General features: G+C 35.2%; 1 protein-coding gene across 1 annotated transcript; it reads left to right on the plus strand.

Moving 5' to 3' along the window:
- Positions 1–6,096: 6,096 nt before the first annotated feature.
- On the plus strand, positions 6,097–15,077 carry LOC147557687 (uncharacterized). The gene is made up of 5 exons (XM_086658919.1): positions 6,097–6,495; positions 8,950–9,010; positions 13,399–13,448; positions 13,529–14,578; positions 14,667–15,077. Exons 1-5 carry the CDS (start codon positions 6,097–6,099, stop codon positions 15,075–15,077), a joined length of 1,971 nt encoding a protein of 656 aa, XP_086515045.1.
- Positions 15,078–19,781: the final 4,704 nt, after the last annotated feature.

Raw genomic sequence — 19,781 nt, forward strand, 5'->3', positions numbered from 1 at the left:
CGACAATAAGGTCGTTAAGTTTGGCACCGCACTAGAGAGAGTACAGACCGGATAGAATGGGTCTTCATATGGATGATCGACAGAGGGAGTGAGTGCTTCAAAATCTACACATGGTTTTGAGGGACAAAATGCAAAGTAATCTAGAGGACTATCAATGACACCCGGACTTAAACTAAGGTTCTCTAAAAGAGGTACTTCGGGTTCCTTCAATGGAGAAACCCTACTATCAGACTCATAATCCTTAGAAATTGGTTCAGATAAACCTTCTGTAATCTCTTTTATCATGATGTAATCAGGGTCCTTGAAGAATTCTAAATCTTCGCCTAAATCAGGCGAGTCAATCCTCTCATTTAGCAAATTGGTCAACCATGATTCATCATCCTCAGTTGAGTCAAACGACTTCAAATCATCTTCAACTCTAGTGAACTCTTCATTATGGTCTGAATGGATTTCAAGTTCGATACAATGAGAGGATATCTCAATATCGGGCTCCATCGTTTCTGAGATTTTAGTCTCAATAACGATGTTGTCGGGAGAACTATACTCCTCTAAAATTGTATCCTCGTCATCATAGTACACAGGACACTGTGGACCGTACTCTACATTCTCATGGTGATCTTCTTCTATAATACTGGTTGTTATTTCTTGTAGAGGTCTACAGATATTGTCAGTCTTTTCTTCTAAAGTCTGACAAAACTCGAAAGTACTCTTTTGAAGATCACTAACAGTTTGGGTCAATGAAGATGATCCTAAAGATGGAGAGTCAATAGTTTCACCGTTATCCCATTGAGGTTGAGACACGTGTGGAGCATAAGACTCTCCACTAATCCTCCTTAGTGCACTCATAGACTCTTCATGAACCTTCTTTAACATACTCATAGTTTCGGCCAACGAAGGTGATGCTGAAGATGAAGGATCAATAATTTCACCGTTATCCCATTGAGGTTGAGATACGTGTGAAGCATTAAATTCTTCGTTATAATGCATGTAAGAGTCATTAGTTTCAATGTTTTCCCATTGAGGTTGGGACACATTTGGAGCATAAGACTCTCTACTATAATGCATGTAAGATGATCTGTCAGGATATCTATAATATGGTTCATAACCCTCTTGAGGTTGATAATAATCCCTACGACCATCATTATGCACATTGTCTCTAGGATGACTACTACTATTCTGCCCATTTGCTAAATACCACCATGGTAGATTTGAAGAACTCTCGTCCCTTCTGTCATTATGTTGGGACCACGATCTATCCATTTCTCATCAATTTTTTTTTTTTTTTTTTTTTTTTTTTTTTTTTTTTTTAATCGAAAACCGAGGAATCACTACTAAGACCCTAGAAGGAAAACAACCACAATCAAGCTGACTCAACCAAGCAACCTAAACAAAATCTAGACGACTGACAGGTTGGTCAATTCCACTTAAAAGTCTAGACAACTCCTATATTGTAACAAAGCCTGAACTATAATTGTTATGAGGGTTACTCCGTCAAAGTAATACGGTCAAACAATTCTTGGAGACGACCAACGATGAACGTTGTGATAGCCGTCCAACCTTCGGTAACGTTTCCTCTTCTCGAGGTGACCTTTTAAAGAATTGAGTGACTTTTTCCTTTGAGGAATGCCCAAATAAAAATTAAGTCCTTGAATTGTTTCAAAGATCTTATGAGCACGATACCCTAAGGCCAATGTCTAAACCAGATTTTAATTTAAGTGAGGTTTGGGATTCGCAACGTTGTTTCCTAAATGGGCAAGAGATCGGTGATGAAATCCGACTCCTATCTTGTAATGGGGTTTGTGCCCTTACTAAAGACGATTAAACTAAGCAGTTCGTCAAATCAATGAGGCACACAAAACACATACCAGGACCCACTTACAGGGGATTCGTGGGTGGTCAGAGAAATTACCTCCCGTTCAAGACGGGCGATGACCTTTGATGACGACCCGGGCCACTCTTCCCTTAAGTGTCCGAACCCGAGGCTTCGTTTGATTTTCGGTTACAATTTATAAGCCCTCTAATTTAGGGTCAAAACTTTAATCCAAAAATAAAAACTAGAAAGTCTAAAGTCTCTCTCTCACCAAAAATAAAAAATAAATAAAACTGTAAATTTCTTCTTTCGACTCCTCCTCCTTGTTTGCGCCTTCTCTTTCGCTCCTTAATGCCCTACACACCAAAAATAGAGAAGCAAGTCAAAGTGGCCAAAAATCAAAACTTACAAAAAATAAAAACTTTCCAAGATTAGAACAAATTTAAAACATAGTCCCCGGCAGCGGCGCCAAAAACTTGATGGGCCTAAAAGGTTACCCTAAATAGGTCTACACCCGCAAGTGCACGGGTGTCAAGTTGTAATAAATTCCGGTAAGACCGGTTCGTTCCTCAGAGACTAAGTGAAACCTATTCCAAAACTAGGAAGTAATAAGATTTTTCAAATGTTTTGATTTTGGTTTTGGTATTAAAATAAAACATATAAAATATTAAAACAAATAAAAAGATGAACTCAAATGGGGGGAGAAGTCTAGGGGTTTTGGAATCTACCACGTAAAATCACTTTCAACTACACGAAATCAACCGACTAACTCTCTATTTTTATAACTCAGAATTTCAGATAATGAACTATCTTGATTCCGGGAGATATTTTCGTGTAAAACCGATGAACTATAATATAATTGTTTCGTTTTGAAAAAGAGATCTCTAAACTATTATCTATCAATTAATAAGTATACATCATCAAATGATTTAACCTAAGTATGATGCATCAAATCCAAAAGCATAGACAATGAAAAGAAAATCAATTTAACTAATTAAAACAACTTGGATTTTGAAGCATGATCGAGAGAATTAACCAAATACACTTGTGTCTCTAAAAGCTCGAAAATGTGTTTCATCCTAAACTCCTAGGAGGAGAGCTAGCAATTCATAATGAAAAAGATGAGTATGAAAGAATAAAAGAGAAATAAGGAGGAACAGAACTTTTCTCACTGATTTTCCTTTAGCAACCAAACGCACCCTCTGAGAAAATGATTTTCCAGCAACAGAGGAAAATAATTTTCCACCAACACTTTGTAACCAAACAGGGTCTTCTTCTTCCTCAGAATTTTTTTTTCTCTCTCTCTCTACTGTTACTCAATTTCAATTTAATGAATACCAACCCAATTGAAAGGCAACAAACATGATAATAAGAAATAGGAAAATAACTTCTATGTCTACAATTCTTTCTCTCTCTCTGTTTTTTCTCTTTCTCTCACTAAAAGTGTGAAAACCAGAAAATTGAAGAAGAAAAAAAAACAAGATAGATGATGTTCTCTGAATTGCTTTTGAACTTCTCTGTTTAATCTCTCTCTACAATATCTTTCTCTATACTTACTCTTTTCTCTCACAAAAAAAAGTAAAATTACAGAAAAAATAACAAATCGAAATAAGAGATGATAGAGAAGTTCAAGTATATGGTTCTCTGTTTGTTTCTCTCTTAGCCCTGAGTCTATCCCTATTCTTCTTCTTCTCTCTCTCTCTCTGATTTTTCTGTTAGTGGAGCTAAGAGAGGAGATGACCCCCTCCAAGATGAGATGTTATTCCCTGTCTCTTCAATCCACTTTTATAATACCAACTCATAAGGCAAAAGATATTTTCTTTAATCAATCACAGCTCTCTCCCCTTCCATTTTCGAAATATCTCCATTACAACTCACTCTCTCTCTTTAATCTTTGTCTATAAGAATTCAAATATCCTCTTCTAATTCCTCTTTTAAAATCTTCTTTCTTTCTCTATAAAATATGCAAATCCCAAGCTTAAAATCTCTCTCTACTGTGTTAACAGGAAAGAAAATCTTCCAATCAAACGCCGTCTCATATCCAGTCGTTTCATTCCTTCTCGGCTCTGTTTCAAAGAAAGAAACTTTCTCTTTGTACTGGTTCCTTTGGTTGTAAAGAAAGAAATTTGAATAATCAAATATCACATAATACTCTTGTTTCCTTAATAATAGTAGATATGGGAGAATATATATAGCCCTTAATAGTAGTAGATATGGGAGGATATAGCACCGGTCAATTTCATCTTCCACTAACGCGGGACCCAATCCAATACCATGATGCGTGCTGGATAGAGTGAAGATATAGTGTGGTGTGGGGTATCTTAAGAAGTTGTATCATATGCCCAGCATCACAGGATCTGTTTCACCATTCGGCAGCCGTCAGATCTAATTGGCGCGACAGAGATGCACCCACACTATCATGCGCTTGGTTACACCAGGTCAGCGTCCAGAAAATATACCGAAAACGTCCCGGCATAGCCTGACTTTCACTTGCGCCGTCAGATGCAATCCTCTTGCACGTGCCACGTGTCAATGAGAAATCTAAGCTGACCTTTGGTAAACCTAATTTGGACCAAACTTTGACTTGCCCCAACTTACTCGTTCGGACTCCGATTTGACTCCCGTTTTCACCCACGAGTTCGTCTTGACCTCTAGTTTCATCCGAGTATCACTATTTCCCAAAATACCAGTGCACCATTAACACCAAATTACCGAAATGCCCCTAATGTGTCAATCTCCCGATTTTAACCGTTTTTTCGCACTCAATTCCATAGAAGACACCTGACAAGAGAAACAAGTAATTCATGAGAGTAATTACTCGAAATGGACTAACTAACCCGATTTAAGAGATTTAGATGGGACATTTTCATGTCTCATCACTACTCGGCAAGCTGCCGATCGACTAGGACTCGGAGTCCTAGTCGATTTCAGCAGCCGAGTTAGCCGGCTCCTGGAAGCCGACTAGGCGGCGACTAACTCGGCCAAAGAGCAGGTACGTTTTTTTTTTTTTAACCCAAGTTAAAAACTTAGGGTTTTAATTTGTTACCAAATCCAGCCGCCCCCCTCTCTCTCTCTCTACTACTTCTTGCTAAATCTTTGAACTTCTACAAATTGGAAGCTCCACAACCTCCATTCAATCCATCCAAGTAAGTTTCTCTCTCTAGAAGTAGTTTTTCTTCTTTTTCTCTCTCTAAACAACTTAATACTTGTTTTTCATCTTTAATTCTCTATTTTTTTTTTTGCTCTCTAACATATATAATTAGTTGTGTTGTGTATCTAATGGTTGAATTATGTTTATAAATGATATAATATAGGTTTAGGGGTTGATTTTGCTCTCTAACTTTTATAGTTAGTTGATATTCTTTATAGGGTTTAGGGTTTATGGACTAATTTTGTTCTCTAGCTTCTATATTTGATATAATATATGTTCATGGGTTGATTTTGCTCTCTAACTTCTATAGTTAGTTGATATTCTATATAAGGTTTATGGTTTATGAACTAATTAATTTTGCTCTTTAACTTCTATAATTATGATTTTTTGTTCTCTAAGACTCTAACTTCTATAATTAGTTGATTTTCTTTGTAGGTTTGTATTTCTAATGTATAAATCATGTCTATAATTGATATAATATAAGTTTATGGACTAATTTTGTTCTTTAACTTCTATAATTGGTTGATATTCTTTATTGTTTTGTATTTCTAATGTATAAATAATGTTTATAGTTGATATAAAATAGGTTTATGGACTGATTTTGCTCTCTTTGTTTCTTTTTGTTATTTAGGTATTTTTCTTAGTTTCCATCGATGGACTCTATTGGTTCTGGTGCTTCGAGTGCTCCTGCTTTGGTAAGGAAATCGGGAGATATGGCATGGGAATGGGGAGAATGTCGGGATGCTAATAATTTGAATTTAGTTTGGTGCAAACTATGTAACAATAAGATGTCCGGAGGCGTTTATAGATTGAAAGAGCATCTTGCTCATAGAAAAAGGAATGTGAAGGGATGTGGCAAGGTTACTGAAGAGATAAAGAAAGCAGTTAAAAAAGGCATGACTGAGGTAACAAAGAAAAGATTGGAGAAGGCTAGAGTTAGTAGTATAATTCAAGATCATGATCTTTTGGTAAGTGGCGATATTGAACAAGAAGACATTGAGTGTCAAGAGATTGAAGATGAAAGAACTAAATCTAAGCAACCTGAGGTAGTTGGTGGTTCTAGTGGAAGAAGTCTGAAGCGATCAAGTAATGTTAGAGGTCTTTTGGATACTGTCTTTAGTCCGGACTACAAAAAATGAAGCAAAGTACATTGAAGCAGAATAATCCGATTAAAATTGGATTAAAGCACCGAGCTTGGAAGGATTATGCTCGTTGGGCAATCGAGAAAGGATTACCTTTCAATGCTTGTGAAGGTGAAAGTTTCCAAAGATTTTTAAATTCTGTTGGAGAGTATGGAAGAGGGTTGCCAGCACCATCTCCCTACCATGTGAGAACAACCTTGTTTAAGGAGATTTTGAAGGAAACAGATGACTTCATTGAATCCTTTCGACCACACTCGAAGTCTTATGGATGTTCTATAATGTCTGATTTTTGGACTGATGGAAAAGGAAGATGTTTGATTAACTTCTTAGTTAGTTGTGAGCAAGGAACAGTATTTCTAAAGTCTATCGATGCATCTGAATACATTAAGGATGCAATGATAGAAAATTAAATTCTAATAGTGCGGAAGTTACATACCTTCAGCCATTGTTGATTAAGTGATAAACTGGAATCCAAAGATAATCACAGAATACTGAAGTTCTTCTAACCCCAATCCTCTCCGTAAGTTTGTTGTTGTGTTTATGATGGAGAGACACAAGCATTAATATAGGAGGGGTTAGGGACCTTCAGTTATGAAACTACTCCCACTTCTTTTCCATCGAAGAAGGGGGTAGTGGGTTGGTTATTGTAACCAACTTTATCTCCCAAATATTCCTAATACCCACGTAAGCAAGCATTTACTGAATTCAAATCAGTAAATTGGTCAAAGCCAAGATAGAGGGAAATTAGGAATGTGGGCCACCCTTAGTCTCTAACAAGAGACGTATCCAACATTCTCCCACTTGGCCCACATGCTATATTTCATAAGTACATGGGTGATGGACTGTATGGACAAACAAACACTTAGATTGGGATATCACTCATTCTTAATTAAAGAACATATCACACGAATCATAGCGGTCACATTCTGATAAGTGAATGCTTCCTTCCATGTATTACAATGCATTATGCTCTCTAACTAAGCACTTGATGAGCATAACTACCGAATGAGTAATTTCTGACAAAATTACTCAGGTCCTCTATTAATATCACAATGGATATAAGATGGTTATTCTTTATGTGCACGAATAAAACTATTTATTCAAAATAACCAAACACCTTAAGTAGTCAAAGAAAGTACATGTCAAGCATTACATAAGTTAACAAAGACCCATACGCTCCACATGATCTAAGAACACTTGTGCCGGCAACGCCTTAGTCATGGGATCCGCAATCATTAACTTAGTACTGATATGCTCAATAGCCACCACATGTTCCTTAACTTTATCTCTGACAAGAAGGTACTTTATGTCGATATGCTTACTTCTGCTTCCACTCTTATTGTTTTTAGAGAAGAAAACCGCAGCAGAATTATCACAAAGGATCTTTAATGGTCTCTCTATAGTATCGACAATTTTGAGACCTGAAACAAAGTTTCCCAACCATATTGCTTGTGTCATTGCTTCATAGCATGCAATGAACTCTGCCTCCATAGTAGATGTTGCTAGGATGGTCTGTTTGGTACTTCTCCAAGATATAGCTCCTCCAGCAAGAAGAAAGATATATCCTGAAGTAGATTCTCTTGAATCCACGCATCCCGCAAAATCTGAATCCGAATATCCAACCAGCTCCAGATGGTCAGTATATCCGTAGGTCAGTCTGTAGTCCTTAGTTCCTTGCAGATATCTCATAACTCTTTTCACAGCCTTCCAATGTTCTTTCCCGGGATTGCTTTGGTATCTTCCTAGCAGTCCCACCACGAAAGCAAGATCAGGTCTTGTGCAGACCTGTGCATATAAAAGGCTGCCTACTGCTGATGCATATGGAATGTCTTTCATCTCCCCCTGTTTCAATGCATTCTGTGGACATTGACTTAAAGTCAATTTTTCCCCTTTAGCGATTGGCGCTACAAGTGATGCACAGTTATGCATCCTGAATCTTTCCAAAATTCTTTCGATGTAGGCTTTCTGAGATAATCCTAAGGATCTTTTAGATCTATCTCTGTGAATCTCTATGCCTATGACATAAGAGGCTTCACCTAAATCCTTCATCTCAAAATTCTGAGAAAGAAATTCCTTAGTCTCATGTAGCAATCCCAAATCACTAATTGCAAGTAAAATATCATCTACATATAGGACTAAAAATATGTATTTGCTCCCACTGACCTTAAGGTATATACATTGATCGACAATGTTTTCTGTAAAACCAAAAGAGGTTATAACATTGTGAAACTTTAAATACCATTGGCGGGATGCCTGTTTTAGTCCATAAATAGACTTCCTGAGCTTGCAAACTAAATGGTGATCGTTTTCGTCACGAAAACCCTCGGGTTGAACCATGTATACCTCCTCTCCCAAATGACCATTAAGGAATGCTGTCTTAACGTCCATTTGGTGTAGCTCTAGATCGAAATGAGCTACTAAAGCCATAATAATTCGCAATGAATCCTTCTTAGAAACCGGAGAGAAGGTTTCATGGTAGTCTATGCCTTCCTTTTGAGTGTAACCTTTAGCTACAAGTCTAGCTTTATATCGTTCGACGTTTCCGGAAGAGTCTCTTTTGGTTTTATAAACCCATCTACAGCCAATGGCCTTAGACCCTTTCGGTAACTCAACGAGATCCCAGACTTGATTTTTAGCCATAGATTCCATCTCTTCCTTCATGGCATCATACCAAAGTGCAGATTTTTCTCCATTTATGGCTTCTGAAAATGAATTTGGGTCACGTTTAGGCCCAATGTCAAAATCAGACTCTTGGAGATATACCAGATAATCGCTAGAAATGGCTGGTTTTCTTGTTCTTGAGGATCTCCTTAGAACCACATCTTCATGCTCAATTTGTGGAACAGGTTCTTGTGGGACTTGTTCTTCATGAACCGGTTGCTCTAAAGTTGGTTGTTGTGCAATTATGTCAGGTTGACTTCTTCGCACAATGACCAAATCTCTAGTATCCACAGGCAACTCAGGTTCCTCTCGTGTTTCCTCAAATTCTATCTGACGAGGAAAATCACTCCCACTTGAATCAAAATCCTCAAAGAACTTAGCATTTCTAGCCTCAACTATTCTTTGGGAATGTGAAGGACAATAAAATCTAAATCCCTTAGAGTTAACTGCATAGCCAATGAAATACCCACTGGTTGTCCTTGGATCTAACTTCTTTATGTGAGGATTGTAAATTCTCACTTCTGCAGGACAACCCCATATGTGTAAATGACTTAAACTCGGTTTCCATCCGTTCCATAATTCAAATGGTGTCTTAGGAACGACCTTAGATGGAACTCTGTTTAAGATGTACATTGCGGTTTTCAAGGCTTCACTCCATAAGGATAAAGGAAGATTAGTGTTACTAATCATGCTCCTCACCATGTCCATAAGAGTTCGGTTCCTCCTTTCGGCTACACCATTTTGTTGTGGTGTGCCAGGCATTGTATATTGAGCAACAATGCCTTCCTCATCAAGGAACTTAGCAAATGGACCAGGCATCTGACCATTTTCTGTGTACCTTCCATAGTACTCCCCGCCTCTATCAGACCTTACAATCTTTATTTTCATGTCCTTTTGTTTCTCTACTTCTACTTTAAAACTTTTGAAAGCATCAAAAGCTTCAGCCTTATCAAACAGAAGATAAAGGTACATGAATCTTGTATGGTCGTCAATGAAGAAGATAAAATATCTCTGACCGTTGAGACATGGGGTAGGAAAAGGTCCACATATGTCAGTGTGTATGATCTCGAGGATCTGAGAGCTCCTTTTGGCACCCTTAGAGGTCTTGTTTGTCTGCTTTGCCTTTATGCAGTCCACACAAGTACCAAAATCAGTAAAATCAAGAGTTTTTAAAACTCCATCTTTCACTAATCTCTTTACACGCTCAATGGAGATATGACCTAATCTCCTGTGCCATAAAGTAAAGGAGTTCTCATCGATCCTATTACGTTTAATACCAATATCCGCATGCATATTTAAATAATTATGCTCGAAAGTGGGGTCTAGATCAATTTTGTACAAACCATCAATTAAAGTTCCACCACCAACAGAAAAATTATTTTTCAAAATACGAAAACATGGTTTCTTAAATAAAAATTCATAATCAACATCCGCAAGTTTTGAAACAGAAATCAAGTTTCTAGAAAAAGATGGAACATAGAAAACATTGTTTAAATCTAAAACAAAGCCAGTTTTCAAAATTAATCTAAAAGTCCCCACAGCTTCGACTTGAGACCGCATCCGGTTTCTGGAATAGATGCCAACCTCATTTCCTTTCGGCTTCCTTAGGTCCAGAAAGCCCTGCATGGTATTAACAATATGAATCGTAGAACCGGAGTCAATCCACCAAGTATTAGTTGGGGCATCAACAAAAAACGATTCATGACATACACAAGATATGAGATTACCTTTCTTTTCGAGCCAGTTCTTATACTTGAGGCAATCTTTCTTTTCGTGTCCAGCCTTTCTGCAGAAGAAACATTTGACCCGTTTGCCATGATGCTTTAATGACATAGTTTCTTTGTTCTGCACATTCTTGACACGTTTGCCCTTCTTGGTACTTCCTTTAGCATGAGAAACAAAATGGGCACTTTCAAGTTTCTCATGTTTCATCCTCTCTTCCTCTTGAACACACATGGTCAGAAGTTCATTCATTGACCAATTTTCCTTATGTGTGTTGTAGGAGATTTTGAAAGGCCCATATTCCTTAGGAAGAGAGTTAAGTACCAAATGAACTTAAAAATGACTCAGGAATCTCAACTTTAAGGGTTTCAGCTGAGCAGCAATGTCCCTCATCCCCATAATGTGCTCACGCACTCCTTTAGAATAGTCAAAAGTTTTGTCTGAAAGTCTCTTCATTAGGGTGCTGGCTTGTGCCTTATCTGAGCGAACAAATTGTTCCTCAACCGCTTTGAGAAAGTCTTTTGCGTGAGGGCAATCAGGTATTGAACCCCGAATACTCTTATTCACGCGGGACTTAATGAGCATCAAACTTAGGCGATTAGATCGCTCCCACCGCTCATAGTCCAACCTTTCCTGAGGCGTACTTGATTCCGTGGGGACGGGTGGTGCATCCACACGAAGCGCCAAATCCAAGTCCATACACCCCAAAGTGAAGAGAACACTGTCTTTCCAATCCGAGAAATTATCACCACATAAAATAGGAATACGAGAAGTATCATTCATAAAAGCAGTAGAAATAGCTGCAAAAGAAACATTCAAGCTATGAAATATTTATCTTTATTCTAAATCAACTAATGTCAATTTAGTAGTAAATTCTAACCTTCCTGTGGGCAGAGGCTACAACCGCATAAGAATTTACTATACTTTATTAATAAGACTAGTATAAATAAAATATCAAACCCGTAAAATTTTCATACCTGTGGGCATAGAAAATTCACATTTGATATTTTATTTTACTATCTTATTCCAATATAATTTTATAAAATAATTATCTCCTTGTGGGGCAAAATAATTATTTATCAAAAATTACATTGCAATTGGAATGTCATTTTAACTTGATGCGATAAAATAAAAACATTTTATTATCGCACATCTACATATTTCTAGATGCTATGGCTACTCTAAAAAAATATGTAATGTCCAAAATAAATGACTTCTTCCATTATCATGAATAAATCATCATACCCATGCATTTAAGGTCCACCTTCATATTATGTACATCAAGAGAGAGAAACAACACATAATAAATTGTGGCACCATGAATAATTGCATACAAATACAACAATAGACTATATGCACGGGGTACTTAAATCATACTTACTGTATTTTCTCTTGGTTCCCATTCATTTAGTTCTAATACATAATATTTTCATTAATAAAAAACTTCACAAGTCCCTGATCAATTTAAATAGATTCCAGAGACAAAATATCTCCATAAATTATCATGTCACATGGAAACAAGAAGGTAACCTACCAAACTAGAGGTACCAAATTGCATTTACATTACTAGTATGGATTTGTGACGGTATATGAACAGTGAGTAACAGTATGAGTATGATTGGAGTTTCTCAATCTAGATCAGATTTGTTAGAGAGAGAAAAGTAACATATGAATTTGTTACTTTAATTCCCATATTTTCTCCTTTAGTCAAACCGTATAGAGAGAGAAAAAAATAATGAAATAAACAAACAGTAGTTATGTTTCTCATTCTTTGGAGTTTGTTTTGAAATTTATATATATAACCTCTACAGTTATCCTTCAATGGTTATTCAACTAGTTCGTACAGAGATGAGATAATTAACTCTTCAATTCTCAACCGAACCATAAACAGAATAGTTTCAAACTAATTTTGAACCCAAAATATCTTTATGAGAAATCAAATAAGATTTAGTTTAAACAAATCTTTTATTTATAGAAAATTCAAAAATTACTAAACAGTAACCGAGTCAAATAAATTGAACAGTTAAATCCCAGACGAATTTTCTTTCAGATATAATTTAAACGGAAATTTTGGTTGAATATCAATACCTATATTTACCTAATAAGTAGGAACCGATTATACATCACATGATCTCAACCAAATTTGATTCCTAATATTTCTCTTTACTAGGTCAGAATATTACTATCTAATCTAATAACAGTAAAGAGATAAAATATGAAACAATCTATTCAATATAGAGGGATCAAAGAAAAAATTCAAAATCCCAACCGAATTCATATCAAGTTTGTATACGGTGAAAAAAGTTTAATCAATCCCAATTTAACTTTTAACAATAATACATATCTCAAATGGAACGAGATTTGTTTCACATAAAATATCAACTAATATTTATACCTAAACTTCCTGAAGATGAGATTAAATCACATAGTTTAGATATCTTAACAAATAATTGATCATCCTTAAAAACTAACCAACAAAGCCAAAGGAAGGCTCTGATACCAAATGATAGAAAATTAAATTCTAATAGTGCGGAAGTTACATACCTTCAGCCATTGTTGATTAAGTGATAAACTGGAATCCAAAGATAATCACAGAATACTGAAGTTCTTCTAACCCCAATCCTCTCCGTAAGTTTGTTGTTGTGTTTATGATGGAGAGACACAAGCATTAATATAGGAGGGGTTAGGGACCTTCAGTTATGAAACTACTCCCACTTCTTTTCCATCGAAGAAGGGGGTAGTGGGTTGGTTATTGTAACCAACTTTATCTCCCAAATATTCCTAATACCCACGTAAGCAAGCATTTACTGAATTCAAATCAGTAAATTGGTCAAAGCCAAGATAGAGGGAAATTAGGAATGTGGGCCACCCTTAGTCTCTAACAAGAGACGTGTCCAACATGCTCATTGTAGGCATGATCAATGAAGTTATTGAAAATGTAGGCGAGGAGAATGTTGTTCAGGTATATATGTTAATTTTCATTTATTTTTGCATTCTCCTTACATCAATTACTAAACTAAGTACTTTTTTTTTGTTATGTAGTTTATTACCGACAACGGTTCAAATTTTAAGGCTGCAGGCAAGATCTTAATGGAACAACATCCTAATATGTTTTGGACTCCTTGTGCGGCACATTGTGTCAACTTAATGTTGCAAGATATTGGTGATAAATTGCCGAAGATCAATTGTGTTTTAAGTGAGTCTAAAGTCGTTACAACGTACATGTATAACCATGGTAGAGTTTTAAACTTGATGAGGAGGTTTACTGGTGGGAAAGAGTTGCACCGATCTTGCGTGACTAGATTTGTTACTGCTTTCTACACAATCAAGAGTATTCATAAGAACAAGGGTCATTTACAAATGTTGTTTGTGTCAGATCAATGGACACAATCTGATTTTGCTAAAAAGGCTGATGGTAATAGATGTGCAATGATAGTGGCTAAAAATAGCTTTTGGGATAATGTGCAGTTCGCGTCTCAAGTGTTGGCACCACTAGTTGATGTGGTAAGATTGGTGGACACTGAAGAAAAACCAAGTATGGGATACATATATGAAGCAATGGTTATAGCAAAGGACCAAATTAAGAAGAATCTTGGCAGTGACAACATGACACGAGCCAAAGTTTGGGAAATTATTGATAACCGATGGACGGATCAATTTCATCATCCTTTACATGCATCTGGTTATTATTTGAATCCCTCGATTTACTATGGAAAGGGTTGGGAAGTGGTTGAGACTGATGCGGTTACGAATCAAGTTTTTCTTGCAATGAGTAAATTGGTGTCTGATGAGCATGCTTTCGAGCAAATGAATAATGAGATGTTTCACTATAAGAGTGCAACTGGATCGTTGGGACATGAGTTTGCGAGGAAAGGAATCAGCAAATATTTACTGCGTAAGTATTTTTCAAATGTTACATTTATTCACTTTTTTGGCGATCTTATGGTTGTTTTCTTTTGTCAACGAAATGTAGATAAATGGTGGACACAATATAGAAAGGGACTACCTTACCTTCAAACATTTGCTAAAAGATTTTTAAGTCAGACATGTAGTGCTTCACCATGTGAGCGCAATTGGAGTGCATTTGATCATGTAACTTACACTTTAATCCATCTTATTTTTACCCATTAAGTAATAAGTTAAATACTTCTTTTATACTTGTGTCTTTTATTTTTTTCAGGTGCATTCAAAGAAGAGGAATTGCTTGATGCAAAGTAAATTGAATGATGTTGTCTACATCCAATACAGTATGAAGTTAAAGATTCGAAATATAGCTAGAAACAATGTGTGTGGACCGACAAGAGATGATTCAATTGATCCAATTATTTTGAGGGAGGTAGAAGAAAATGATGAATGGATTATTCCAACTGATGAAGAACTACAAGATTTCGTCAATAGGGGTGATGATCTTAGATGGGAAGATGTTCGGGAGGCGCAAGGAGTTACGAGTATAGAGCGACGAAGAACGAGAAGTCAAATGGCTTCTAGTTCTTCAACTACTCCTACATCACGTCCTCCGATGGAACTTGTTGATGAAGATACCGATGCTGATATTGAAGTGGATGGGTCCCACATTGCAACTTTAGATTGAGTTATTTAGCGTCGTTTTCTTTTGCTTTCATTTTCATTCGGCATTATGATGAATTCTGACTGCGGATTGAATGACTATGAATATGAACTACTTTTATTAGGTTTATTTGAAATTTGATTTCTGACTATAATATTAGTATTTCGCTTTAAATTAATTTCGTCGAGAATTATGTTTTTATATGTTTGAGTTTTTCAGGAACAAACATTTCTACCGGTCGAGTATTTTGCGGGAACTTCAAACTATAGTGAAGGTAAACAAATACTATCTTTATTTTCTGTATTTACATTACAATATTACACATGTAGAAGTCTCTTTATATGTATGTATAATTACATATAATTTTATATGTAATTATATATATATATATATATATATATTAAGTTAATCGATTAAATCTGACTGGTCCCGTTGCAGTCCCGACTAGTAGCTAGGCCCTTGTGTATCCACAACAAGTCAGTTGGTTCCGGCGAAGGTTGAGAAGATAGTAGGGGGCAAGTGAAATGGGCTATGGCTGGAGTTGGGCACTAACGGGTGGGTCCTGTTCGGGGCTGAGATAAAAATGGCAGAGAAGCACCAAGAAAAGGTATGCGCCCCTAATATATAGAGGGGTTGGGCAAAACGCCCAATCCCTAGGACAAAATAGGGACCCGCTCCACTGCAGACAAGCAATAAGAAGCAGGTCCAGCCTGTCAGGAGGGGGTCAGGAGTTTAGTTTAGGCCTCATTTTTCACAAAATTAAAAGAAATGCCATTCAGGCAATCCCGTACTCACCCACGTCCTTTTAATTCAAACGTGACATGTGTCCTTTCTTTCCTTTATCTCTTCTCAATTTTATTTCTCTCTCCTCCTTATTTCTCTCTCACAGATTCTCTCTCTAACTATTTTATTTTTCTCTCATAAATTATCTCTCTACTAAATTTTCTCTTTCTATAACTACTTTATCAGTCCAGATTTTTCTCCTCATTTATCTCTCTCCCTAATTTATCTCTTTTGCGGTAGTTTTTTTTTTAAATCTTAAAGTTTTTTCTGGATAGATTTTACTTTCAAATTTTAGACTTATCTCGAGATTTTCCTTCCCTCTTTATCATTATTCTCTCTGGAGTTTTTACCTTTTGAATCAAATACTTTATTTTCCCAAATACTTTCATTTTATTTTACATTTTCTCTATCTAAAAATATTTTTTCTTTCCTTAACTATTTTTTTTTCTCTATAACTCTATCTCCTTATATTTTGGGCATTTGTTTAGATTTTTTGTATTGTACATTTTTTAAAATAAGAGGTTATGTACTGTACATTTTTTTGTGTACATGACACTTTTGTACTGAGAATTTTCTTGTGTACCGGGAATTTTCTTGTTTATCGAAAATTATTTTATGTACTAGCCATTTGGTTATGTACGAGACAGTTTTGTATTGAGAGTTTTCTTATGTATCGGGAATTGTTTTATGTACCAGCCATTTGGTTATGTGCTACACTTTTGTACTGAGAATTTTCATGTGTACCGAGAATTGTTTTATGTACTAGCCATTGTACTAGACACTTTTGTATGGGGAATTTTCTTCTGTACTGGGAATTGTTCTATGTACTAGCCATTTGGTTATGTATTAGACATTTTTGTACTGGGAATTTTCTTGTGTATAGAGAAAATTGTTTTATTTACCAGCATTTGGTTATGTACTAGACACTTTTTGTACTGGGAATTTTCTTGTGTACGGGAATTATTTTATGTACTAGCCATTTGGTTATGTACTAGACACTAGAAAAACATTCGAAGGAAACTTTAAGATGTTAGCTACTGGGAATTTACTTGTATACCGGGAATGTTTTTGTGCACCGGGAATTTTCCAATGCCTCGGGAATTTTATAGTAAAAAAATAAAATAGTCAAAGCAGATCAAGTTAAGGATAACTCCATATGTAGCGGGAACTGAGGAATGTACACTACATTTCAACACGTAAATGTATATCTATGACGTTAAATATAACAAAAAAAGGTATAATATCTAAGAGAACTGGGAGATCTCGCCAAATCCGGATATAGTTGCTTTAGATCCAGATTTGTTGTTTTAGATCTCGTCAAATCCGGATATAGTTTCCCATTTAGATTAAGATTGTGTAAAGAGAAAGAGAGAGATAGACATACAAATCAAAATAACATATCTTACAAACCTCTTACAAATAAATCCAAGTTTGATCATAAATAGTAGACCAAACTAACAGATCTTCGATCGGATTTATAAATACATGACTTTCTGAATCTAGGAAACTATAAAATGTACAATAAACTTTCACAAAACAAGGAAACGTGGGAACTGAGTGGGAATGATAAAATGTAGCGGGAACTGAGGAATGTACATTACATTTCAACACATAAACGTATATCTATGACGTTAAATATAAGAAAAAATGGTACAATATCTAAGAGAACTGGGAGATCTCGCCAAACCCGGATATAGTTGCTTTAGATCCAGATTTGTTGCTTTATATCTCGTCAAATCTGGATATAGTTTCTCTAAAACCCATCAATTTTTGTTCAAGAAAAAGTGTTCTTCTCCATTAAATTTGAAATCGAATTTGACTTCTCCAAAACGCTAAACCATTCCAAAATATTTCCAGATCTGATTTTTCCAAAATATATCTTCACTATTAAACTTTCACCAAATTTGTTCAAAAAATCAAACCATTCCAATTTCTTCACCATTAAACTTTCTTCACCCAATTTCTTCACCATTAAACTTTCACCAATATTTCTTCACCGAATTTGTCTTCTCCAAAACCCTAAACCATTCCAAAATATTTGCAGATCTGGTTTTTCCAAAATATTTCTTCACCATTAAACTTTCACCAAACTTTCACCAAATTTATTCAAGAAATTAAACCGAATCTAACTTCTCCAAAACACTAAACCATTCCAATAATTTTTCATCAAATTTGTTCAAGAAATTTCTTAGGGAGAAAAAGAAGAGAGCTTTTGAAATTTCCTAGAGAGAGAAAGAAGATATCTCTGGAAATTTTTTAGAGAGAGAAGGTAATGAAAATGAAGAAAAAGGGTATTAATGATGGTAGGATAAAAAGGCACTTTTTTGTTGTACTTGTTGTCTCGGGCCCAACAAAAAACTGTCCATTTGGACTGGGTTCTTATTTGGGTTTTGGGCTGGGGATAAAACTCATTTACCCCCCACTTTTTGGGCCATTAACTAAAAAATGTTAATATATAGGCCTTCTAAATTATTGGGCTATATGGGGTATGGCGTAAGGTCTCAGAGAGCCTTTGATTAAATGAAATAAAATGAAATGAAATGAATAGGGGTCAAGGGCGGCGCCCCCTACTAATGGGCCTCTCCCGGTGGTCGAGCGACTTCATTCCTTGTTCCCTTTTGACTGTCTGCCGACTAGTCCCGATTTCCGATTTTTCGAGCTTAGATTTCAAATGTTTCCAAATGTCTGTGTTATTCGTTTGAGACATTTCAAATGTCCTGAAATGTCTGTATTATTCATTTTTGACACGAAACTAGGGACATTTCAAGACAAATTGGTTTTGGAGACATTTTAGTGTAAATTTTGATAGCTTTAGGAGAGAAAATGTTTCTCACAATATGGAAGACATTTAAGGACACTTGAGAACATTTAAGTAAAGAAGATATTAAAAATAATTATTATTATCAAATTAGATTAATAACATATAATAATAAATGATATATAACAATAAAATATTTATTATAGTATTATTATTATTATTATTATGTTATATTATTATAATGTTATCTTATTATTATATTACAGTATTTTTGTATAATTATTATATTATATTATTATTATATTATTATAATATTATAATAATATTATAATATTATTGTAATATTATAATAATATTATAATATTATAATATTATTGTAATATTATAATAATATTATAATATTATCTTATTATCATATTACTATATTATTGTATTATTATATTATATTAATATATTATATTAATATATTATTATACTATATTATATAATAATATTTACCATTTGTCCATCAATGTCTACAGATATCTACGAATGTCTATGAAAATCGAAAAATATATATTTGAAATATTAATTAAATTTTCTTATTTCATGTGGTAAGACAATAATAATATTAAAATAATAAACATCAACTAAATGGCTATCAATGTCCACAGATATTCACGGATGTCTACGAAAATTGAAAAATATATTTTCGAAATATGAGTACAAATATATTACTCCTGGTTAGACAATAATGTTAACATTAAAATAATAAATGTCTACCAATTGTCCTTCAATGATGAGATAATAATAATAATAATAATAATAATAATAATAATAATAATAATAATAATAATATCAACTACACATTTTGTCTTTGAACTAAATATCTTGAAATGTCTCTAAGACATTTTGTCTATGAATCAAACGTCTTGAAATGTCCATAAAGACATTTTGTCTATGGACAAATGTCCCGAAATGTCTTGGGGGTTAAAATGTCTACAAAACATTTTGTTTCTGGGTGTTCCCCAATGTCCCGATCCACTACCACCCCTTAAGCAAAGTTTGAGACGGTCTAGTCCAGGGACAATGTGCCTATAAGCCAAATCCACTTGGCTGAAGTGAAGAGGTGGTTGGGTGGTAATGGCAATAAATGGTTGCATGTCTATAGCCGCACCCTTATTAGAACCCCACCATGATCAAACTCT

This window comes from Eschscholzia californica, unplaced genomic scaffold (assembly GCF_041429995.1).
Source record: "Eschscholzia californica isolate CP2 unplaced genomic scaffold, dmEscCali1.0.p SCAF_2, whole genome shotgun sequence".
Lineage (NCBI taxonomy): Eukaryota > Viridiplantae > Streptophyta > Magnoliopsida > Ranunculales > Papaveraceae > Eschscholzia > Eschscholzia californica.